The following is a 25,521-nucleotide window of genomic DNA, read 5'->3' as shown; positions in this document are numbered from 1 at the left end:
TCAGACGGCTGCCGCAGCGAGGCGAGTCAGACGACTGCCGCAGCCGAGTCGAACCCAGCCGACACCGAACGGAGACTGAGATAGTGTGCGCCTTGCGACCTGAGATGCGCTATCGGCTTGCGGTTAGCGCAAACAGCCTTATCGGCGCAGGACTTTGGGCGGTGTGTCACTCGTGACAGCCTCGGAGAGCAGTGAGCCAGTCATCGGTGACGAAGCTAAGCTGATGCCGTGGCAGAGCAGTTGGCAGCTCACGCAGCATATGATAATGCATGTTCAGACACGTTTTCTGCTCTACACGAGTCTTGTTCAGTTGTGAAATGTTTTGCGCAGTATGTTGCGGGGTAACGCGATAACGGCATGCATCTCGTGTCAAAGGCTCATTAAATGAGATCTCAAAACATGCATGAATAATGCCCATCTGTGATGTCCACGCACCCTTTGATTGACTTTACTACAGCCGTCTGCACCGAGAGATCAGTCTCGAAGTTGCTAGCCCCCCCCCCCCCTTCCCGAGCACCCGAGTGTTCCCGCGTGCTATGCAGTGTTTTTTTTTTTGGAATCAGTAAAAACAACTAAAGGAAGGCTACTCAATGCATCTAGTTGGTAAGTATATGTAACCGCTGGTGCTCATGACGTGTATATAGATGGTCAAATTACACAACATCCGAAAGTATAAAGTATATTATTCAGCACAATTGCACAACGTGCGTAAGGTGTTAGAAACGGAGCTTTTGATACAAGGCACAAATAAAAGCCGTCTGTAGAAATTCGCCTGCCGCAAGAAATGGCTTTAGGGCTAAGCCTGATCCATTTGAGAATATTGGAGAGTATTTAAGTTCAAGTCATTGCCATAAGTAAGACTCGATAAGTAACATTCTAGCCACAGATTAACCGATATAGTCCAAAGTGTACAGCCAGCCACACAAAGCACACGGCAGTCTCAATGCTCGCTCAACTATCGCCTTCAAGCACAACGCTTGTCAGAGTCACTCCACATGCTCGGGAACTCGCATTGCAGATGGATGGCCATGCTCTCCTCGCAGTAGTAGTAGTAGCGGGGGTTCTCGGGGTCGGCGAACAGGCCGTAAGGCTGCGGGCAGTCAAAGCCCGGCGACGGCGGACGGGTGGTGGTCGGTGCGGGCGAAGGTGTCGTTACAGTTGCAGTCGTTGTCTCGGGCGTTGTTGTGTCGGGCGTGATGGTGCTGGCTGGATTGAGCGTCCACCAGCTGACGGTAGATGGCCCTGACGTGGTGGTAGATGGCGCTGGTGGGGGCTCCGTGGTGGTGATCGGATCACCTGGGATAAGCAGCGAGATGTTACATACCCGCCCGTCCTTGTAGCTCAGTTCGTTAGATGGCCGGACGCCGACCTTCCGATTCTCCCACCCATAGAAGAATCGGAATCGGGTGGGTTCGACTCTCCTCAGGCCCTCACGTTCTCCTCCGCCTGGGACGGCCTGCGGCCGGCGGCAGCGGCCGCGCCAAAAGTCACGTGACGTCAGAAGGCAGGCCAAACGGTGCCGAGCATTGCGGCACGGTGGGTTTTCGCCGCAAGGTTTTGTCGCGGACTCGGGACTTTACGGTCCGGGTTGGAGGTCAAGACTCAACAAACAGAACGCATATGGTGTGGGCGCTGATCCCAGAAATTCATCCATCCAAATGTTTGTTACAAATCTTTGACGAAAGGGAAGTAAGTCGGATGATTATAATTCAAGGGTGCTGATTTCACACGGCTTAGCGTGCTCTGACAACGGCAAAATAAAAATGCCCCATGTTCGAATCCTCTTCAGAGATGACAGGCTTTCAAAAATGTCTCGACGTTTAATCTTATCATCGATTCGAACAGCATAAATGCTATCGCCACCAGTCACATCACAAATAATCCATGCGATTGGCAGACGTGAACGAATAGCAATCGACAGACTCACTAACGGTAATGCTAGGTTCATTTGCTCGACCATGACACCGAAGAGGGTCCGTCACGGTGCTAGAACCCGTCCGGTGGCGACGACTCGGGAGTTGAGATGGGATGTGAAATAACATGTGACCTAGCCCGTGACGTCACGCCGTGACCTCACATGGCCTGTGACGGTGACCGAAAGCTGACCTGTGACAGTGACCGACAGCTGACCTGTGACGATGACCGACAGCTGACCTGTGACGGTGACCGACAGCTGACCTGTGACGGCGACCGACAGCTGACCTGTGACGGTGACCGACAGCTGACCTGTGACGGTGACCGACAGCTGACCTGTGACGTTAACCGACAGCTGACCTGTGACGGTGACCGACAGCTGACCTGTGACGGTGACCGACTGCTGACCTGTGACGGTGACCGACAGCTGACCTGTGACGGCGACCGACAGCTGACCTGTGACGGCGACCGACAGCTGACCTGTGACGGTGAGTGACAGCTTACTCACGAAGGTGTGACCGACAGCTGACCTGTGACGGTGAGTGACAGCTTACTCACGAAGGTGTGACCGACAGCTGACCTGTGACGGTGACATGCAGCTTACCCGCGAAGGTGACCGACAGCTGACCTGCGAAGGCGGCCGACAGCTGACCTGTGACGGCGACCGACAGCTGACCTGTGACGGTGAGCGACAGCTTACTCACGAAGGTGTGACCAACAGCTGACCTGTGACGGTGGCTGACACCTGACCTGTGACGATAACCGACAGCTGACCTGTGACGGTGACGCGGGCTGCCCGGGAGCTGATGTGCGAGTAGGGCCCGAGTGGCCAGCACGTCCAGAAGCCGTCGTGCCGCGAGTCGATGTTGTCGATGGCGATGCTGCACACGCGCTCGTGTTCCGGGAACAGGGCGCGGACTTTGGCCGGCGGGTCCACGTTGTAGAAGTGGTCCACGCCCAGGTGCGTGCCACTGATGCGCCAGGAGCAGATGTCGCCGACGTCGCCCTCCACCAGCTCGCAGTCCAGCTCCACGGAGGCCCCGGGAGGAACAGTCGCGTCCTCCGGCTCCTCGATGAAGTCGGAGCCTGCCGTCGGTTGGCCTGGAAGGCAGCACACCACAGTTTAAGGGAGATCAACGCGGGTGCCAGGCTCGATAGGAACGCGAGCATTCAGCTGAATGTAGGTGACAAAGATTAGCGACATATACTGTCACTGCGTCTTACTTTGTTGCCGACCGGCCACCATGCCGGAGAGGAAGGCGATAACCAGCGTCGTCTTCATGTTTGTGGCGGCTCTTCCGAGCTCTTCGAGATTGTGACTTAGCTTTCACCCCCACCTCCACGCCAGTGTCAGGGATCCTGAGTGCACTGTGGGGTAGAGAACCTTCCTTATCTCAGCAGCTGGGCGGATCCGAGGGCCTCGCCCGCGGACATGGGCGTGCGAACGAGCGTCTCATCCGCCCTGCTTGGCATTTCAAGTCGGGCTTGCGTCATTGTTTTGCTTTTAGTGTGCAAATAGTAGGCCATCAGCGAGCATCGCACCCTTCATGTACGGCTCGTTTGTCGCGAAAAACGGCCTAGATTAGTGGTCTGGACAGGATCATTGCGCCCCATGAACAGGACTAGGTAACATGTCCTGGCTACGGCTTTGTCCTGAGAAAAAACTTATCTGCAGAAAGCAGGCTACTTTGCACACCTGGCCACGTACTCATGCAGGGACACTTGCATGGTTGCCATCTGGGTGATGTCGAATTGGTTCGGGGCAAACAGGGACAAACAAAGTTACGAAAAACTGCTGGTGGTAGAAGTTAGTCGTGGCTTATGTCCAGCCCCTCCTAACAGTTTTCTTGGTACGCTCGTGAACAAATCTTTGGACCACGTCATGCACGACGCCTTTGTCTCATGGACCGTGAGGAAACTGACGTAATAGCTGGGCACCGCGTCGGGCAGCAGGCGCGCCCCGCGTGCTTCCATTCGGCTCTCCGACGTGCCACGCTGCATGCCCACGTGTTTAGATGGGCTAGCGATGCCAACATTCATTTGTTTACATCCTTCATGTGCAAACATTATCCGTCATCAAACGCAATAAGCAGATACATGCCATCTCATGTCAGTCAGATACGTACCGCAAGGCTATGTATGGATGTGCCGTGTGCCCGAACACAAACCATATCGGGTTCATAAAAAACTTCCGTAGAGCCCAGCAAATCAAGTAAAGCAAATATAACATGTCCTTTGATTACAGTAGACAAGCCTGGTAGGAAAAGCCGACAGCCATGAATTGATGGCTTGCGATAAGCAAACATTTTTCTTCAAGACTTGGAAGAGCGAAACTGGGCAGCGAAAGCGACAAAATCGAGTGATCGAAAATATTTTAAAAAAAATCCAACACAGGGTTATCAAACAAGCTTGATGAGGTGCCGGCATGTCATATCGCGCCAACAAAGTGTAGAAACATAACTAAATTGGCGAGCGACCGCGGTAATAAACTTTGTCGTGTTCCGCATCCTGTTTTCTTGTTTGCGGTATGGTGGTGCTCTTTGCTTATTTTGCACACAATTTGCGCCCATTTTACCTCTACCAATTTATAAGGTAATTTCTGTCATCCTCACGTCAATAGGCGGCTTTCATGGTACTTGCACCTACTGGGTTATGTTGCGTTGAACTCACAGCATATTTACCGGAGGACAGCCTATCTTTGAACTGTTTATGTGTGTTATTCTGTGCACGCGACAGGACTAACATCTGCATGATTGCTCGGCGGGTTTTTGTAACCACCTCATGATATATGCAACTTTTTACGGAACCTCTACGTTTGGTCCTGTCAGCTGCACGCGGGATGCTGAGAGCTGCCTTCGTTTTACTCCCGTTACATGACTCAGCTGTCGCCGTCCAGCCCGTCGCCGGCGTGGCAGTCGGCCGGGATCTCTCTCACTCGAGCCTTCGGTCACCTGATGGTAAGCAAACGACTCAGTGCGTCTGCTCAACAATCCCCTCCTGACTTCTGAATGTCGCTGACAAACCGACGGATAGATCGGCGAGGCCTTCCGCCCCGCCGCCGCGTGACGCGGGCCCAGCCGCCTGAGGCGTTCTGTCGGCGGCGTTCGCCCGGTTTTTCTGCGCCGTTCGAGACGTTTGAGTCAGTTCTCTGCCACGCCCGTTCAGCCAGCCGGCCTCTGAACGCCACTGGCGGCTAAAAACCGCGCCCGAGTTTTTCTCGGCGGAGTTTTTGGCCTGCCGAGAATCTCAGCGAACGGGACGGAAAGCGGCGAGCGGGCGGAGCTGAGTCGGACAGACAACGGCACCAGTCGGGTCCGTCCGGGGTTTTGCAGCGCTGTATCTGTAACGGTGCTCGGGTCAGGTGCCGTCCACAGACAAGGTTACACCCTGTGACGGCGGCGGTGAGCCGCAGTGCAAAGGTGAAAGAGCTGCCGTGCCAGTGTCAGCTGGTGATCGCTTTGGCCGTTGCTTGACGATGAAATCGGATCAACGTTCAATTCTACTGGAGATTACATATCGCCTGAAAATGCACACCTTTGCAGTGGAATGTGACTTCATGCAAGTATCCTGCGCCAGACATTGCGGTTGGTGTTGCGTGAGAAACGAACCCAAAACGTGCTGAGCCGCCGCTTCTTTCAGGCGTCATCACTTCCGAATTAATTCTTATTGATAACGAACATCCCCACAGCAACCAAACCTGTACACTAACCGGTCATTGAGAAAATATGTAAAATAAATCATCTTTTCCTGTTCCTTGAATGCCGGCAACTTCACTTTCACATCACCACTTATTGTATCGGCCAGTCTCAAAAGATGGCGTTTAGCATCGGTTCTGAAAAATAATGATAAAAAGGCGATACTCGTGGTGTTATTTAGCACAGAAAACGAAGAGAACTACCGCAACGCCAAAATAAAACGACCCATTGTCTGTCACGAGCACGATAAGCGCCAACGCCGCTATGCAATATAGGTACGTGTTACCATCCGGCATACAAGGTCGCCCCACATCGCGGTTCCACTGCTGCAGCCATGCGACGGGCCTGCCTCAGCGAAAGCCATGAGCGGAAATCTCTCGTCGTTCTCGCAAACCGTGGCCATTTCCACGGTGCTTTCCCGTGCAAGCACCGCATCCCTCCCGCTCGCTCCGTCCTGTGGCCGTCAGCAAAGGCACGCGACGTCGTTTGCATTTCAGACCGCGCATCCGGCTCACCGGCTTCACACGGGATAATTTCACCCGGCCGACGCGCGGGCCGGAGCGGCGGGCTCGGCCGGCCGGCCGACAGCGGCCGCAGCAGCAGCAGCAACAGCAGCAGCAGCAGCGGCGCGCACGGCCGGCCGACGGCGGCCGCAGCAGCAGCAGCAGCAGCAGCGGCGAGTCCGACCGGCCGGCCGAACGACAGCGGCTGCAGCAGCTGCAGCAGCAGCAGCAGCAGCAGCAGCAGCAGCAGCAGCAGCAGCAGCAGCAGCAGCAGCGGCAGCAGCGGCGGCGGCGGGTCCGGCCGGCCATCCGACCGACAGAGGCCGCAGCAGCAGCAGCAGCAGCAGCAGCAGCAGCAGCAGCGGCAGCAGCGGCGGTGGCGGGTCCGGCCGGCCATCCGACCGACAGAGGCCGCAGCAGCAGCAGCAGCAGCAGCAGCAGCAGCAGCAGCGGCGGGCCCGGCCGGCCGGCCGACAGCGGCCGCATCAGCAGCAGCATCAGCGGCCGCAGCAGCAGCAGCAGCAGCAGCAGCGACAGCGGCGGGACCAGCCGACCAGCCGACCAGCCGACCGACAGCGGCCGCAGCAGCAGCGGCCGCAGCAGCGCCAGGTCAGCAGCACGGCCGACCAGCCTGCCGTGCTGCTCCGACAGCGGCTGTCGCGATCTAGCTGCCAGGCTGACAGCGACTACTGCAGCGGTCTGCGGGCGGCACTTGCCTGAAATCAGCTGTGTCTGGGGATCGGAGACTGGTTCCGTACCCGGCCTGGCCCGGCCGGTCTTGCAGCGACCGCACGCGCGTGACCCGGCTAGGGCGCACCACCTGCGAAGCTCGCCTCCGCCGTCCATCAAGCCTTTACTCCGCCGGCACCCGGGAGAGGGCATTCAGACCGGAACCGGGACACAATCAGGGCCAATTCCAATTATGCCGCGACGGTGCGCAGCTGCCGCTCGTCGGCCGCAGCCAGCGATCTGGGTCGAACGGGCGCTATTTAGATCACTAGGTGCCAAGTTAACCTGCATGCGAGTGTTCATGTCTCGGCATTGAAGCCGACCGACATGTCGCTGCCACTCCTCGCCACTCAACACGTCGGCGGCAAGCCAAGTTTAGCGCTGTGACCAGTCATGAGCGAGCTGCCGTGTTCGTGTTCTGCTGCGACGGATTCAGCGCTGAGAGCGGGCTCATGTATGGCGTTCTTATCTTGTAATGCCGCCGTCCGACGGCTGCCTGAGCAGTCCGTTCGTGTTCAGATACTGAGCTCACTGTTCCGTACGCGGTTCCTTCTAGACGTTGACCTCACTACTCCCTAAGAGTTTCCCTAACGCGGTACTGTCTGACCCCTGGTCTTAGCAGTGACTCGATTTCCGATCTGCTGTTGCGGGCGGTAGTCGTGCTCCCGCTACTAATCACTAATCGCCAAGGACACTGCGCACTGCTGTCCGAAATAAAAACCACTTCACGTCGCGCCGATTGCTTTTGCGTCGCGTCGTGCTTTACAAGCGCTGAAGGCTTTCTTTTCTCGACGCTGGCGTGTGCTCCAGGACGCTGATGTAAACCACCTCTCTGTCCGAGCCTCCCTCCCCGTCGGTAACACCCCCCCCCCCCTTCCTTCCCGCCCGCCCCACCCAGTCACGTGGTCCTGTGCGTCCAGCCGGCTGGCTGGCGGCGCGCGTCACGTGACTGGAGTGAGCGGGCGCCCGGAGCCGGCGGCGGCCGCCGAGTCCGGCAGTGGTGCTGGTGGCCTGGACCGGTGGGGCTGTGCCGCGGCGCGGGGCGATGGCGCGGTGAGGCGACCGGCAGCGGACGGTGACGGGCTGTGACGGGTGGTGACGGGTGGTGACGGACCGAGCGTCACAGTGTCGGTATTTCCGCGTCGCCGGCCGGTACAGGACAGACCGCAGTGATCGCGGCCACAGGTGCGTGCGTTGCGCAGCCACAAGCCGCGTGAAAGTGACGGGGCGGAGGACCAGCCTGTCCGGGTCAGGACGTGCCTGCGGATCCCGGGTGGACGGCTGCAGTCGGCGAGGCGGGCTCGACTCGCGCTGTGACTCGCTTCGCGCGCTGCCGCGACGGCGCCTGACTCGCGACGCGCCGCGCGGCGGGGCCACCGCCGTGTGGCGGTGTTTACCGAAGATGCGCGCCGCGCCGCTGTCTGCCGCGGCCCCTCAGTGCTGATTAGTATTCGGGGATCGGCGCTGGGGCGTGCAAAAAAATCGTTTCACGCGATCAGTGGGCTCGTCCTGTTCTCGGTAGCGCCGGGCGCCGCCGCTCCGGGTGAGGTTCTGTCGGGAACTTCCGACCTCTGACCTGCCCTAGCCTAAGGCGGTGTCAGCAGGCATGGCAGGGACCGGGTCAGCATAGGTGGCCTCTAGACGTGACCGGTTGATGATGGAGTCCAGCTGCGAGCGAGAGCGACCGGCGCCGGAGAGAGAGCGGGAGGTGGTGGCGCCGGGCCCCCGGCAGGTGGAGCAGGATGAGCCGTCCTCGCTGTGCGGGGAGGACGAAGGCGAGTCCTCGCTGACAACATGCGAAGATGAAGAAGAGGAGCCATGTTCAATGGGCACCTTCGTTGACGAGGAGGACGATGAGGAGTCCTCACTGACAACATGTGGGGACGAGGACGGCGACGAGTCCTCCCTAACCGTGTGCGACTCCGGCGGCGCCGAGACTCGCGATATCGAGACGGAGAAGACACGGCCGGCCGACGGCGCAGTGGGCGGCTCCTCGGAGGACATGGAGGAGGAGGAGCGTGTGCTGCGCGAGCTGGCCCAGTCGCCGCCGCTCGTCACTGTCCTCTCCGGCCTCGAGTCTCTGCGCAGCGAGTCGGGCATCTGCTCCTCGCTCGAGTCCAACTACCAGGAGGCGCCTGAGGAGCTCGAGCATCTGGAGACGCGTCTGCAACAGGAGAAGGAAGCCGAGGTGGAGCGGCTGCGGCGCGACCTCACGCGCCAGAAGCAGCTGGAGATCCGGCGCGCAATTGGCGCCAAAAATGAGGAGATCCAGCGGTTGCGCGCGCGGCTGCAGGCCGACCGCGAGCGCACCGCCGGCGTCTCACCCGGTCACCGAGAGGTGGCAGGACAGTCGCAAGAGCAGGAGGTGCTCAGGTTGAAGAGTGTCATCCACCAGCTGGAGACAGAACGAGATGAGCTTAAAGCAGAGGTAGGCATTTTATTTTAATGAGAGCCATCAACCCATTCGGCAAGTCTTGATGAACTAGTAGACGAGGCAGACTCCACCAAAATATTATAGTAGTTTCTGCTCACAGCATTAGCTCACCTGCGCTATACGCGGGGCCAGGCAGTACAGCACACACCGCTTGTCGGCTTTCATCAGCCTGGCCCTGCTTCCTCCTTTAAAATTGCTTAGATTGCGTCACACACCCACACTACATAACACACGTCAAGAGAACTACCCGCGCCGTGACAGATGCGATTGCTTCGCGGCTGGGGCCGGGCCGACGCACGTGTAACGTAAATGTTCTCCAACCTGGGCAGCACCGTGAAACGCGTCTCGCAATACATAGGCGTGCGGTGCTTACCAACTTGTGATGATGTATCGAATCCGATCTCGGCATTCTTGACGCGCCCATGGCTGTGCCGCGTTCCTTTGCCGGGCTTCAGCGATACCCGGTCTGCCAGGCGACCACGAACCGCCTCGAGCCCGACTCGAGTTTGTCCGAGTTTCGGTTGGAGTCGGAGTCGGACTCGGCGTCGTTCGGGCGGGGGGCGGGAGCGGTCACAGTCCGTCGCGCGCCCGCGGCCGCCGGCGGCGCGGCGCCCAGCGCGGCGGGAACGTTCCCAGCCGTCTCCATTACTGAGCGGCTGCGCCAACACTTTCACAACGCCCCCAGCCGGCCGGCGGCGCGGGCTGCGTGCGCGCCGCCGCCTGCCGCCCAGGGGTCAGCCCAGGGTCAGCGGTAGGTCGCGAGCCCCCGGGCCATCAGCTGTGACGGGCCGTAACAGCGGCCCGATTGATTTGCCAATCGGTACTTCTCAATTAAGGTTTTCCCACCGAGGTGGCGTGATTTATGGACGTTGTGCGCCCGGCTGGAATTGAGGGCTGTGGGGCCGCGGGCGCTTTATGAGCGGTGGCTGCTATGGCGAGGTAATACGCACCCTGTATATCAACGATTTATATTGACGATCTCACATTCCACCCCTGGCGGCTCGCCGGGGAAGTACCGAGTTTTGTAGCATGATCGGCCATTCGTCGGCGCGACGTCCTCGTGCTGCCATTCTCATGGCACGCCGAGTCGTTGGCGAGGGTTCTTTCGGCCGGAGCCTGTGCACAACAGTACACGTCAGTCGCCGTGGCGTTTTGAAACCTCGTCTCCATGCCTCCCACCTGTCGGGGCGTGGTCCGCTTAATTTCTGTGACCTTGAATGCTGAGATCGGTGCCTTCAGCCTGCCGTGAAGGCCTGCCCGGCCCACGGTCTCGTCAATACAGGCTTCCATGGCGTGGTGTGCACTGGAAGCAAAGTTCTTTGCCCGCACGTGAGCCAAATTGGATGACAAGCCGAAATTGGCTGTGAACCCAGATGGTTTTGAGGCCCACTTGCTAGTACATTTGATCATGGATGGATTTCCAATCTATCAGGATTTCATGGTTCGGTGGACAATCGGACACCTGCCTCCCGTGTGACCGAGTCGCTACGACTGTGTAACGGGTCGCGCGTGACGTCGTGTGACGCACCATGTGGATGACTTACAGAATGCCACACCCTCGTCCGCCAGCGCGACGAAATGTGGCGCACCTCTGTAACCGTGATGCGCCCGGCCAGCAACAATCTTCACGCTTCTTACAGCTAACACCTTTTTAAAGCCGTGCATAGCTTAAATGTTTTTGATGTGTGCTACCCGATAGAGAAATCAGTATGTCAGTCATTTGCACTAAATTGTGTTAAAAAGGAGAGAAAAGCGGTAAAAAAACAAGTGGTCTGTTAATAATTTGACCATTCACTTGCCGTTCTTGCGGTCTTGGCCTTTACAGCCTCAACTCAGTTGTTCGGCGCTTCGATTCTGCTGTTTCTGAGCCAATGCCTGTTTTATCTTCGTTTAAACTGATTTGTATGCAGTCCGCGGTTCGGTTAAGCTTGGTTTAGGTTTTAAACTAGGTTCCCTCCCTGTTTCTTGACGTAACATTTAAACGGAGGACATTACTCGTAGCATGGGAAAGCACAGGAAACGGGCAATGTGTTCGACACTGCGGTTAGATTTGGCAACTGCGCTTGCAGATCAAATGCAAGTGTTTTGATTGGGTCTGCATACCAACGTGACCCCCGGTCACATATTTTTTAAAGCAAACCCACAGGAAATGTCCCATTCCTCGGACGCCATACAATGGAAGTTCGTCACTGGTCAGGAATCTGCGCCGCTTGGTTACTGCCCGCTCAGCTTTGCCGTCATGCACCTCGTGCAACGCTGCGCTGTCACGAGCGTCTCGCGCCGCGGCGTGTCTGGTCCCCTCGTATTGCTCGTCTCCACCGTGCGTCCTGTCTCCACGTGAGTTACCTGTCCCGACAGCCTGCCTCGTTTGTCGTCTTGCATACCGCGTCCATGTGTGATGTGTCTCCGAAAGTCTCTTGTCTCTGTGCGTCCCGTCCCCCTGGCTGTGGATGCTTCGATCGTCTCTCGCGCCGCCGCTTGTCTCGTCCCCACGTGTGATCTGTTTCCCACGCTTGCCTCGTCTTCCACCTGTGAGAGACCTCTGGCCCGCCTCCCACGCTCGGCACGCGTCTTGTGTAGCCCGTCTCGACCGTCTACCGTGTGACCCATCACCCACGTCTGCCGTGTGTCCCGTCTCACACGTCTGTCGTGTGTCCCGTCACTCACGTCTGCTGTGTGTCCCGTCTCCCACGTCTGCCGTGCGTCCCGTCTCCCACATCTATCGTGTGTCCCGTCTCCCACGTCTGCCGTGTGTCCCGTCTCCCACGTCTGTCGTGTGTCCCGTATCCCACGTCTGCCGTGTGTCCCGTCTCACACGTCTGTCGTGTGTCCCGTCACTCACGTCTGCTGTGTGTCCCGTCTCCCACGTCTGCCGTGCGTCCCGTCTCCCACATCTATCGTGTGTCCCGTCTCCCAGTCTGCCGTGTGTCCCGTCTCCCACGTCTGTCGTGTGTCCCGTCTCCCACGTCTGCCGTGTGTGCCGTCTCCCACGTCTGCCGCTGTGTCCCGTCTCCCACGTCTGCCGCTGTGTCCCGTCTCCCACGTCTGCCGTGTGTCCCGTCTCCCACGTCTGCCGTGTGTCCCATCTCCCACGTGTGCCGTGTGTCCCGTCTCCCACGTCTGCCGTGTGTCCCGTCTCCCACGTCTGTCGTTTGTCCCGTCTCCCACGTCTGTCGTTTGTCCCGTCTCCCACGTCTGTCGTGTATCCCGTATCCCACGTCTGCCGTGTGTCCCGTCTCCCACGTCTGTCGTGTATCCCGTCTCCCACGTCTGTCATGTATCCCGTCTCCCACGTCTGTCGTGTATCCCGTCTCCCACGTCTGTCGTGTGTCCCGTATCCCACGTCTGCCATGTGTCCCGTCTCCCACGTCTGTCGTGTGTGCCGTCTCCCACGTCTGCCGTGTGTGCCGTCTCCCACGTCTGCCGTGTGTGCCGTCTCCCACGTCTGCCGTGTGTGCCCGGCAGGCGCAGCTGTGCCGTATCCGGGAGAAGCAGCGCGCCGCCGAGCTGCGCCGGCAGCGGCAGCAGCACGAGCGGGAGCTGCGCCGCCTGCTGGACGAGAACAAGCGGGAGGGCGTGCGTGAGAGCCGAGACCTGGCGCGCCTGCGAGCCGTCACCGAGCAGAAGGACAAGGTGAGCTCAGTGAGGCGAACAGGGGGGGGGGGGGCTGGGGGCGGGGGGGACGGACTGAAGTCAGGCAATCGATGAGGACGAAGTAGGGACAGGCAACAGGCAAGTGAACATTGGGCTCAGGTATATACGGTGGCTCTCAATGCATGGCCCTAGTGCTCAGACATTTCCGTGCTGTCGTGTTGTCATCTAATAAAAGTGGGCGCCGTGAAGGTCAGGGCTACCCAACAGAGCAATAAGCCAAGCCCAGGCGCCCGTGCGGAACGTCGGGGACCGACTGGGATTTACCCACTGCGAGCTGGCAATGAATGGTCTCTGGAGCCCACAGTGACCCAGACCGGGCGTGGCCTGCCTGAGGCCCGTAACGAACCCCGGTCGCAGCTGCCGCGAGTTCAGGGCACACCTGACCTCCAATGTTTAAAGGGGCCGGGGAACGTGACATCAAATACAACGTGACTATTGCAAGGGAGACGTGAGGTCACAAAGCCTCGGGGCCGCGTCGAGCAGCTCTCGGCGCGTCACCGGCCGCCCAGCTCACTTGCGGTGAAGCATCTCAGACACGCGCTGTGTTGGGCGCGGCGCTGCAGCCGCACACCCTTTGTCCGCGTGGGGAAAAGTTTGTGCGGCGCCCCAGGAATGTAACCGGTGGCTTTAATTAGCCGCCGGCCGTATTTGGCGGCGGGCCTTGGAGGTATGCGCTGCCGGGCTGCGGCACGGTACGCGCCAGCACGCCACGCCAGGCGGCAGCCGGCGCCGGAGGGCCTCCACTGGCGGCCGGCACCGGAGGGCCTCCACTGGCGGCCGGCGCCGGAGGGCCTCCAGTGGCGGCCGGAGCCGGGGGCCTCCAGTGGCGGCCAGCGCCGGAGGGCCTCCAGTGGCGGCCGGCGCCGGAGGGCCTCCAGTGGCGGCCAGCGCCGGAGGGCCTCCACTGGCGGCCGGCGCCGGAGGGCCTCCAGTGGCGGCCGGAGCCGGGGGCCTCCACTGGCGGCCAGCGCCGGAGGGCCTCCAGTGGCGGCCGGCGCCGGAGGGCCTCCAGTGGCGGCCGGCGCTGGAGGGCCTCCAGTGGCGGCCGGAGCCGGGGGGCCTCCAGCGGCGGCCGGAGCCGGGGGCCTCCAGTGGCGGTCAGACGGTGTTAACGGTGGCCCGTCCGGACGCGCTCGCTCGCGGGGCCTGGCCTGGGAATCGGGAGCAGACAGGCGCGGGATTGGTGGCCGCAGGGGCTGTGCACTCGTAATCCTGATAAATGACCGTGTCTATGGCTGAGGCGCGCCGCAGGCTGCTGGGGGCATTTTGCGGTTAATTACGTGGTCGGTTTCACGTCATCATCCTCCTCATGCGTCAGTGCTGATGTGTCAGATGTTCATATGGTGTCCGACGACGCCACTCTCCGTCGAGAATAATTTGCCTTTGACAGTTAACTTGTGTGCAATGTTCGGGATGCACTGAACTTATGTGTAATGTCGGGGATGTACTGTCAGGGATCAGTGTGGTGCGCTGATTTCAGCGAGGTTTAGAAGTTAAGGTTGTGGCGACTGAGTGCTGATGTAACTTCCTTGCTCGCAACGCTCAATTGCGCATCCCATAGCTTCTCCAAATCGCCGAAGATCCGTTCAAGACGGGTGTGTGCGTTGAACACCACATCGAACCGGTTTTGCTTGTCCCATCCTAGCTGGTCGCAGTGCCAGTGACAGGCTGTAAGGTGGCGTCCGGCTGGTGGCAAGCTGGACATACAGAGAGAAAACAACTCTGTGGCCGGCTGTTCACGCGATGCGAGGAGACCTGCAGGCCTAAAACTTCGGGACAAATATGTTTGTGGTTGGTAATGCCTGTAAGATTACGGTGGTAGTGGTTTTGCCGCCTATTTGTGCGAAGTTTTTTGTTGCATGGGCGCTGCATGCGATCGCCGCTACTTTGAAGCCATGTTACGGAATTCGATTCCCTTCGCGTCTGGCCAAAGTCTCAGCTCTCACCTCGGGGCCGGTCTCATTCTCAGCGATGCATGGAACTCGATTTCCTGACCAATGTCGTGTGTTGTGGGAACTGTGACGTGTTTTCTGGAGACTTGATGGGTCCGCATCGCTCTGACGGGATCTCTGCGATAACACGTGCGTTCGTCCACGTGAGCGCTTTCCAGAGGTTTATCACGCTCCATTGTACAAAAAACAAAGGCTTAGTCCACTCTAGACAAAAAGCCTGTCTGCGCCATTGGCTCCCCGGCTCCCCAGCGACTATCGCTCAAGAGGCACTGTATTAAGCCGTACATGGTGTCCCTCCCCGATCATCCATCAGACGGGATAACTGGGCGTTGGACAGCCTGTTCACGCCGACTTCCACGCCTGGCGCGCCGTGTAACGCCCCCCGCCCCCCCCCCCCCCCGGGCTGTGCCGCCACGCCCGTGTCCCAGGTGCCGGTGGTTAGTCGGTAATGTCACGCGCCGGTCAGGCGACAAAAACTCGGACAGTTAGTCACACGCGCCGGGTGGGACGCCAGGTTACAGGTGCCTCGGCTGTGGTAGAACGGAACCGACGTGAGTCATGGGAGTCTGAGTAAGGATACAGAAGGTCTGAGTCAAACGTCATAGCTTTTTGCTTACGAATCGCGTCTCCAGCTTTTAAGACAGTTCGCCTTGAGTGGGCCGACGGGGAGCGAATAAGCCCGACCACTTTCCTCCTGTGTTCACTGGGCGCAGCGAGCGTGCTCAGCACGCCCTTGCTATTCTTCCGCCGGCATCATGCACCAATCGACAATCGTGACGTCCCGGTGAGGATGGCCGGAGGTTTACGCTGCCGTCTGTCCTTGCGTGCCGGCGTTCTGGGACGGCCCATTCAGTTGGCCATCACGCCAAGGCTGTGGCGGCGGTCCGCCCGCCGTCACTGTCGCGGTCCACTTCCCCCGACTTGGGCGAGGCGGCATTGGTGTGCCGCGGCACCGCCGGGGCGGTCCGGCGGTCGGCCGGCGGGACTGCAACGACAGGGTGGGGCAGCAGCCGGCGGCCGTGTGAAGGACGCCTCGCTCGCGCGCGGAGCGTCCCGCCGTCGACGTCTCCGTGCGGGGAGATCACAGGCCTCTGTCTCTCGACTGGGCGCGGCGCGCCGGTGACTGCGTCGCCATCTGACTGCAGGCCTCATGTCATTGGCGCCATTATTCACGCCACGGCAGCGCCCGGAGATCCGTTTGCCGGACGAAAGCCCGGCGAACGGTGCGCAGTGTGAGCGTCTCCAACCCGCCTCGAGGCCGGCCGGCCACTGACGCCTCATGAATAGCGCTTTCTCACGGGCCATCTGAAAGCTGTCGGCTTCCGTCTCGCAGGTGGCTGAAACCTGTCGGGCGGTGTTTTCCTGCCGACTCGGCCGGAGCTGGGGTCGGCCGCCTGGCGCGTTGTCTGACGCGCCGCTGGCTGCTCGGCCGACACCCCAGGGCCGTTCCACGGCGCCGTAGCGTGCAGAAAACACGTCAGAAACAGTCCGCATGTGGCATTGTCAGGAAAGAATGGGTCCAAGCGGCAGGTGATTAGTGACGCGTTCGAGCGAAACTGCTCTCTTGCGCTGGATCTCAGCAGGCACCGGCAGCCGTTGTTGCCCGTACCCTCCTATTGTCGGCCTCGGTCTCACGTCTTGAAGTCGTCAACCAGCCCAAGGCCTCGCGGCCGGCGGAGCGCGGAGATCACCCCCCGCTGGCACCGGCGAACACGAACCCTCATTGTATTCAAAGGGCCACTTAGTCCGGAGAATCGGGCACCTTCTGGGGCCTCGCGAGCGCCTGCCGATCCGCGGACGTCACGTGGTCTCGTCTTCCCGGCCGGACAAAGAGGGGTTCAAGCCGCGGGATGCGACCGATGGTATTTCATCAGCCCGGCACAGCGGGTGCAGCGGCACTGCGTCCGCGTCAGGGTTTTAAACTGTCAGTTATCTGTGAGGCGTGGGAAGGCGGGGCGAACCGTCAGTTATCTGTGAGGTGTGGGGAGGTGGGAGGAGGAGGTGGGGAGGTGGGGAGGTGGGGAGGTGGGGAGGTGGGGAGGGGAGGGAGGGGGACGACGCATTCAGCATTCAGGGCATTTAGCAATGTCGTCTCAGTAAATGAAATCTAAAGCCCGTTGTCGCGTGGGACGAGGAAACTCAGTCGGTACCTAGGCTCGAACCCACGTTATACCGTGCTTGGGTTGCGTGCAAACGCGATTTTGATTACCACTCAAGGATCCCAGAAAAATACGTTTATTTGCGATTGTACTGCCATCAAGTGCAGGTAAACCTGACGGTAGTGTACTGCCAACAACTTGCGTCGGAAACCTCTGAGTTGGTTTTAGAAAACGCCATGAGCAAAGAGAAATAGCTTGTTTACACTGCATGCGTGAGAAGCTCTTGTGTCCCACCGGTGGGTCAGACGAGACTGAGCACGGTGCCGCCGGGCAGTCGGCGGGCCAGGTGAGACTGAGCACCGTCTGTCAGGGTCGTCAGAAGCGTGGCCAGGCAGCCGGCTGGCCAGGTGAGACTGAATAACGTCTGCCAGGGTCGTCAGGAGCGCGGCCGGGCAGTCGGCGGGCCAGGTGAGACTGAGTAACGTCTGTCAGGGTCGTCAGAAGCGTGGCTGTGCAGTCGGCGGGCCAGGTGAGACTGAGCACGGTGCCGCCGAGCAGCCGGCTGGCCAGGTGGGACTGAGTACCGTCTGTCAGGGTCGTCAGGAGCGTGGCCGGGCACCCGGCGGGCCAGGTGAGGCTGAGCACGGTCTGCCAGGGTCGTCAGCTGCGCCGCCGGGCGGCCGGCGGGCCGGTGTGTGCCTGGTCGCTGAGCTGAGGACGGGCGGGCTTTGTCGGCCGCTGCGAGACTGCCGCTCGCTCGGCTATCGGGCATCTCGGACGGCACGGCAAGGTCGCGGGGCCCCGCAGCCCGTCTCGGTGTGCTGACCGCGCCCGGCAGCACACGCACTGGCGGGGGGACCGGGCCGCCGCCGCCGCCGCCGCCGCCGGGTCGCTCGCGCGGGTGACGCGTCTTGGAGTCCAGCCAGGGACGTGAGCGCACGTGAAAGTCGTCAGTGGCAGGAACCGACTTGTCATTGCTCAAAACGCTTTCGATGCCGTTCGACACGGAGACCTCCAACAATGACTGATCTGACCAAAGGTACCTGGGTCACGACCCCACCGACTCGCAACAGTGGCCGTGTCCGTGAGTCCGCGCTGGACGGCACTCGGTCTGAGGGCGTGTTTGACAGGCGTGTTCGGCCCTGGGCGGGCGACGGCCTGACGGCTGGGCGCGTGTGGAGCAAGCGACAGGTTTGGCCGCGAAGCCAGACAGGAATGCGCTCGCTTTCAGCTCGCCACACGCCGCGTGTGACCGGCGGGCGCTGGGCGACTTATTTGGCGCGCGACTGCGATGTACGTGCCCCCGTTTGTGGCCAGATTTGCCCGACGGGGCACGGCGCGCGGTTGGGTTTGCTTGTTTGTTGTGCGATGTGCCTGCTGGCACGGATCGAGTCGGGCGATGTTCGCGACGGGCAGACCTGATCATCGCTGGCACAAGCATGGCCCACGTGCTAATCTCGCCTCTGCTGGAATCGCACCTTCTGGTTGGAGCTCGACACCAAATAGAACCGTCCTCGGCAAGCATAGGAGCAGTTTCCGACTGAAGACATTGTCGTCTCGACCAGTGCGCTCTCCTGCGCAGTATACACTGTTACCAGCTGCACGCGGTCGTGCACTTGAGACAACTCGGCTGGGCGTGAGCGTACGGCTAGCGGCCGTGACGTGCGCGCTGTACGTCCTACGCAGCGCTGTCCGCCGAGGCGGGCCGTGACCCGGGTCATGCGCCGCTGCACCCGGCACTCTTCCGGCCGACGTCACCGCCAGCGGAGCGCCGTCACCGCCGCCCACACCCGCCGTCCGTACCCGCCATATCCGCCCAATGAACAGCAGAAAACTGAGGGAAACCAGGCCTGCAAAACTGGGTGCCGTTTTGCCGGGCTCTCCGCTGATGATGATGGCGATGGCTTTCTTTCTAGGGATAAGTGGAGCCGGTCACTGTCACTGCGTTGGCAATTTACAAACCTTATTATACAGATAAAATTGGTTCGAGGGGAGGGCCTTTATTTACCATGCTTTGCTCTTGTTGTCTGGAAACCCCGTTTGATTCGTACCGTGCTTTCTACGAAATGAGTGTCTGACACCAAGAGAAAGCGTAGCATAAGAGAACAGATTATTACATGGCACGAAGTAATTACAGGTGGCCGTGACATTAATATCTAGTTTTAGTCATGGACATTGTACACCCGTACCACAACGTACATACACGCTGCTGAAGCACTGTGAATTCGCTCATGAGCTTGCACCTGCACAGTGCTTCTGAACCCAGGCTTGGTAATTAAATGAAAACGTGTTACTATGTAGCACCCAGGCGTGCCAATTATATCAGGGTATTGCATACGTGTTCGCATGTGTTGTAAGCCTGCTGTTTGGGCGCCAGACGTTCGTGCTGGGTGTTGCGTGCACCGCGGCGTGGCGGCAGAAAGCATCCTTCATTCGCCAGCTACCTGAGCACGGCCCGCGCCCCGGCTGGCCAGGGGTGAGAGGCCGGCCAGGGTCAGCTCATTCTGGGATTAGCTGTGACCCCGGTGACCCCACTGGCCGGTCGTGTGGCTAGGGCTGGCCGACAGGGCGTAGTGGGACATCCGGTGGGGCTGCCTATGAATACTGACGTTTTGACTTGTGTGAGATAATGAACGAAAAGGACAGTACGCTTGGGATAATCAGGTGTATTGTGACTAAAGTAATGCATGTTGTATGACTTTGGCTGTCTTATTATTTCAGGGAAGTTAACGAAATAGCTGCTAGGAAAATAGCAAACTCAAATTCATAATGATTGTTTCGGGACGACAGAGAAAAGGGAATCCTTCTTCGCATTCACAGCAGACTCGAACTAATACGATATGACAATAGTAAGGCATGCGTATAATCGCAATACTATTGTGACGGAGGTCTGAAATTGGCCTCCCGATTTCACGAAAAATAACGCCATTGTTCTGGTTTGTAGAACACGGGAAAGTTTGGAAGGTGTGAAACTAGTAGGCGTACGAAGGGAAATAATCGACCAGTTATTATCTCTGATGCATAGCAGAATACACGGTTGAAATCCAGAAAGCTGAGGTGATAAGGTAAGTGAACTGCGCAAAGCAGTGCGACGAAACTGCGATCATTTGGTGCACAAATCGCGCAATGGTGTCAATTGTGCGGTAATGAAAGTGAATTTCTCAGGTCATTACGCGTTAGTGGTCTGCCTAATGTTTTGTGGCTGGTGGGTGTTAATGTTATTGATATGGTTCATGCATAACGCATTAACTCCCGGACAATAAACATGCTAATTTGTTTCACGATCTGGTGAGAAAGGAACGGCATCGTGGGACCAGGAACGGAACTGTGCCGTGACGCCCGGGTCAGGTCAGCAGCTGACGTGCCCCGGCCAGCGAGCCACCCCCGCGGACATGCAGGCGCGCGCGCTGCGGGGCAGGACCGCCGGCCGCGTCACGTGCCGTGTGGGGCGGGCCTGACCTCCGTGCGGACGCGGAGGAATGGGCACACTCGGGCGCCGCTGTGAACCGGCGGAAGTTTCGTCATCGTGCCGACAGGGCAGCGGCGGCCGGGCGTGCCGACACAGAGCGAGACGCGTCCTCTGTGCTGCGTCAAGAGTGCAGCGGGCTTACCTGGGGCTGAAGTCGGTTTGTTCGCTCACTGTATCGCGGGATAAGTGAAAAATGAATGATCTACCAAGGCGATGCGCAATTACCCAGGTTGATCTGTGTCTGTGTCTCAATGTTTGTCAGCACCCACTCGCTGCTCTAATTTGTTCCCGTGGGTTCCCTTGGCGTTTTCTTGCTTTTTCTCGCTCCTCTCGCACCACCCACAATACTTTGCCGGCTTCCGCTCGCTCTCCCACCGCCCACAGCACCCGGCTGGCTTTCGTTCGCTCCTACCGCCCACACCACTCGGCCGGCTTCCGTTCGCTCTCCCACCGCCCACAGCACCCGGCCGTCTTCCACTCGCCCTCCCACCGGTCACAGCACCCGGCCGGCTTCCGCTCACTCTCCCACCGCCCACAGCACCCGGCCGGCTTCCGCTCGTTCTCCCACCGCCCACAGCACCCGGCCGGCTTCTACGCGCTCTCCCACCGCCCACAGCACTCGGCCGGCTTCCACTCGCTCTCCCATCCCCCACACCACTTGGCCGGCTTCCGCGCGCTCTCCCACCGCTCACAGCACTCGGCCGGCTTCCACTCGCTCTCCCATCCCCCACACCACTCGGCCGGCTTCTGCGCGCTCTCCCACCGCTCACAGCATTCGACCGGCTTCCACTCGCTCTCCCATCCCCCTCAGCACTCGGCCGGCTTCCGGTTGCCCTTGACGTCATTCGGTGTGTGTACATACAACGTCATCCGCCGTCATGGGACATGATGAGGGAACCGCGCCGGAATGTCTGTTTACGGGGAGATAGCGACTGCGGCTCGGCTTGGATCGGTCTGTTGAGACGCGTGGACATTCTGTAGGGCGGTGATCGCACAGGCCAAATGTGGCTGATATGCCACCTTACTTGTACTTCTCGTTCGAACCCGCTGTCGCACCTCTGTTGCTCCGGTCGCTGTCTGGCGATCGTTGCAATCGGACAAGGATGCCGATTTTTAACGCGGGACGAAATTCGTGTCGCCGATCACGGTCTGCAGGGGGCACTGCACACGACAGGCGCGAGGTCGATGACCGGCGCGGTGCTCGCGGCGAGGTCGGCCGGGGCGTTAAACACCGTCATTTTTCATGGTGGGTAACTGGTGCGACTGGCTCTTTCATAATCAGATGACCTGCACAAGATGAGAAGCGACAGCTGGCAGCCGCGCACCGCTGGGTTGTGATGTCGCCGGTTCTCGTCTTTTGTCAGACACACGATCTATCTGTTTGTGTCGGAACCGTCGGCACAAGCCGTCAAGTTGCGGCATCCTGAGGCAGTGTTAGAAGCTGCACGTCTTAGACATTTCTTGTTTTGAGACATGCAACCCGGGATGGCCGTTGCGACATATGTCACGTGACGTCCACCGAACCAGCACGAGCAGCGACGTGGCTTTTTATTAAAACTGATTTCCTCGGAACGGCGGAGTCGATCGTCACGACAGCACGCGGGCGACCGTAGCACTGACTGGCCGCCGCCGGCTGTCCGTTGCAGGAGATCGCCGAGCGCGAGAAGCAGATCTACAAGCTCGAGTGTCAAAAATGCTACCTGGGAGAGGAGATATACCGCCTGACCGGTATAGAGGAGGGCTTCTGGAGCGACCAGACCATGGTGAGTTGCGGTCGTGACGTGACGTGACGTGCCGTGCCGTGCCGTGACGTGACGTGACGTGACGTGACGTGACGTGACGTGACGTGACGTGTCGTGTCGTGTCGTGTCGTGCCGTGCCGTGCCGTGCCGTGCCGTGGCGTGACGTGACGTGACGTGACGTGACGTGACGTGGCGTGGCGTGGCGTGGCGTGGCGTGGCGTGACGTGACGTGGCGTGCCGTGCCGTGCCGTGCCGTGCCGTGCCGTGACGTGACGTGGCGTGGCATGGCGTGATGTGACGTGACGTGACGTGACGTGACGTGACGTGACGTGACGTGACGTGACGTGACGTGACGTGACGTGACGTGACGTGACGGGCTGTCGAAATAGAGGAATCACGGCGTATTTACTCCATGGTGCGATGACTAGTTTAATGGGTGGCGTGTTTTTGTGTAACAGGTGAGGCCGTGACCTGATTTGGTCACGTGACTGTTATACCCCTCGTCTGAATGGCGATGTCACACGCGGGAAGTCAGTGGAGCTCCTGACCTGACGCTAGCTTCTGAATGTCGCGGTAGCCGGACCTGTCGCGCGCTTCGCGGCTGTTCCTAGCAGGTTGTCACTGAGTTTGATTGGTATGCCAACGTCTCCAGCAATTGATGTCGTTGAGTTTGTTCGTCTTGTGTCAGGTATGGACACAACTTACGCTGGATCGAGCGCTTGCTGTGCTTTTTTATCCTACCCTTTCCGTGTTTAGAGAGCATCGAGCGCTTCTTGTGCTATTTCATCCTACCCTTTCAGTGTTTAGAGAGCAGAGTGCGTGAGTAAGGATGCACAAAAATGGCAAGCCTTTCAGCTTTCCAGCTACCGTTCAACTGCTGCGTTTGGGAAAATTTCGTGGAGTCCAGCCCCCCCCCCTCGCCGCCCCCTCTAACAAACGTCCGTGGTGCGCCTCTGGTCCCGAGCTACGGGCCGTGCGGCTCGAGCTGCGTCTGTCGGGCACCCGGCTGTCTCCCGTTACTTCCCCCGGATCCGGCCGACTGGCTGTCCCGCGGCGGCCGATGGGGGGGGGGGAGGGGCGGGGAGGGAGGGGCAGTAACGGCTAGCTGAATGCCCGGCCGCCCGCCGCCCGCCGGCCGACGGGGAGCGCCGGTCACTGGCGGCCGACACGGGGCGGCAGCCGTGACGCCTCTGCCGCCACGCGGAACGGGGTGACGGTCACACGTGACGGGGTGATCAGTCACACGCCAATACGACACGATTCGTTGGGCGGTTTTATGGGGTCCCTGTCATAGGCGCTGTGGGTATGCGAGTGGTGCGCGTAGTGCCGTCAAAAGCTGAGTTAGAAATCATGGCCGAGTCGCTTGTGGACCCGGAGAGCTCAAGTATCACACTCGTACATCTCGTCTCGGAGCCTGAGCTATCCAGCTGTACCGCTAGTCATGACTCGGTGATCCTGAGTCCGGTTGCTGGAGAGGATGACGTCAGGCGAGCCTCTGACAACACCGCCTGACGCCCGGCTTGACTTTGACTCGTGGCTCGAGGGTCCGGGCGGGATGGGTTACGACACGTGGGGCACGCTACTCTGTCATTAGTTCGTCAGGTCCCGGCTCCACGGGCAGGAGTAGCCGCGGTCCAGCACGATGGATCATATGCACCCCGTTCCGACACCGGCGCGAGGAGGGTGTGGCCCGACAGCTTCGTCCTTCCGGTGCGGCTCACTCCCCCTCCCCTCTCCCCCTCCCGGGACCGGGATTGGGCTGGGATCCCGACTGGGACACGACACAGGTGCTGTTCATTGCGCGTGGGGTCGGCGGGCATGTGCAGGGTATCAGACAGCGACAGAGACAGAGAAGGCAGCGACGCCCCACACCAACAGCGCCGGCAGCAAGACGTGCGTAATGTCAACAAGGAGATTTGGTAGAGGTACAGCTGGTAGAAGTAATAAATACTCGATCGCCAGTCTACGTCTTATTTGCGCTGAGTTACCTATGTTTTTTAAATATAGGGACTGGGCGTTCTGCCCTCGCCTGCATTTGCCTGTATTTGCCTTTATCTCGCCGGTGTTTGCTCACCCACTGTATAAGCCATCGGGCCTAGCTCAGCCGCCGCCCTCACGTATCCGTCGAGTCGGGCTGAGAGCGCGCGGAGTACACTCGAGACCCGCCCGCGAGCGGCGTCGGTGGCGCAGGACTGATGACCTCCGGAGAGCGGGTGAAGCGTGCGGAGCACCCGCGACGAGCAATCCACTCGGCCCACACGCGCGCGAGCCATGACGGAGCGGTGTCGTCTGGTTGCCGGGCTGACATACATACGGGGCGCGGGACGCCACGGTACGCACCTGCCACCGCGCCGTAACGGGATGCACCGGCCCCGTGCGTGCCCGCGCGCTGTGAGGCGCTCCATGCACGTCGCGCGTCGTCGACGCCATGCGCGTGGGAGGCTGGCGCTGGGAGGAGGGCGTGGGGAGAGGTATGCGGGACAGGACAGGACGGAGACCGAGATCGGGACCTGGACGGGGACCGGGATCGAGATCGGGATCGGGATCGGGATCGGGATCGGGATCGGGATCGGGATCGGGATCGGGATCGGGATTGGGATCGGGATCGGGACCGGGATCGGGACCGGGACCGGGACCGGGACCGGGACCGGAACCGGAACCGGGACCGGGACCGGGACCGGGACCGGGACCGGGATCGGGACCGGAATCAGGATCGGGAAACTATCCAGACATGACCCTATCTAGACTAATCAGACTAGTCATGGTCTCCCGGACCATCCCGTCGGCCGTCACACCCAGCTGTCGGCCACGTGTGCGCCGTGCGAGATAAAGACACCCCACCGCGCAGCTCGGGGCGTAACGCTGTCACGGCGGTCCAAATAGTCACGGCCCGTGACGCCTAATGGAATCCAGATCACGCCGCGACGGGCGGAGGCAGTCGGCCTGTTATTTCATACCTGATATAAGGCTGATTGGAGACAGGTGCGGACGGCAGACGCGCTGACCTTGAACCGCCAAGAAGAACAGAATCAGGTGTCTCTAACAGCTGACTGCCCGACATTCACGAATATGCCGAGATTGCGGTAAAAAAGTTCCGCGAGACGTTAGTAAGTGGTGGTCACTTCAGTTCCTTTGCTTCACGGTACGCTGAAATCCTTGAAACACCGAGGCATGGATGGGACGTGCCTGCTGTATTTTGAGTGTATTCTGTCTGTTACGTTACAAACTCCTGACCCGCTGGGTCGTGTTCGCGGATAATCGACCGCATCTTCCCTACGTAACCCGGGTGGTATCGCTGGAACTTTCGTTGCACTTCCTCGGGACCTTTTT

General features: G+C 59.8%; 2 protein-coding genes across 3 annotated transcripts in view; one reads left to right on the top strand and one right to left on the bottom strand.

The window, feature by feature from the left end:
• Positions 1–723: 723 nt before the first annotated feature.
• LOC119098611 (uncharacterized) lies at positions 724–20,744 on the bottom strand. Its single transcript, XM_037221582.1, has 4 exons — positions 20,592–20,744; positions 3,139–3,282; positions 2,689–3,015; positions 724–1,296 (listed from the first exon to the last, which is right to left on the bottom strand). The coding sequence occupies exons 2-4, from the start codon at positions 3,194–3,196 to the stop codon at positions 965–967; spliced, it is 717 nt and encodes a 238-aa protein (XP_037077477.1). The 5' UTR covers positions 3,197–3,282; positions 20,592–20,744; the 3' UTR covers positions 724–964.
• LOC119098610 (janus kinase and microtubule-interacting protein 1) overlaps positions 7,875–25,521 on the top strand; it is a 30,482-nt gene continuing 12,835 nt past the window's right edge. For both annotated transcript variants that reach the window (XM_037221581.1, XM_037221580.1), the window contains exons 1-3: positions 7,875–9,269; positions 12,741–12,908; positions 22,096–22,212. In XM_037221581.1, coding sequence (XP_037077476.1) covers positions 8,496–9,269; positions 12,741–12,908; positions 22,096–22,212 — 1,059 coding nt within the window. In that variant the 5' untranslated portion in view covers positions 7,875–8,495. The remainder of the gene's footprint in view (positions 9,270–12,740; positions 12,909–22,095; positions 22,213–25,521) is intronic.

The sequence above is a fragment of the Pollicipes pollicipes genome, unplaced genomic scaffold (genome assembly GCF_011947565.3).
Source record: "Pollicipes pollicipes isolate AB1234 unplaced genomic scaffold, Ppol_2.1 Scaffold_4740;HRSCAF=5597_pilon_pilon_pilon, whole genome shotgun sequence".
In the NCBI taxonomy this organism is placed as follows: Eukaryota; Metazoa; Arthropoda; class Thecostraca; order Pollicipedomorpha; family Pollicipedidae; genus Pollicipes; species Pollicipes pollicipes.
The sequence above is the reverse complement of the archived record's forward strand: the minus strand, read 5'-3'. Positions and strand labels throughout refer to the sequence as shown.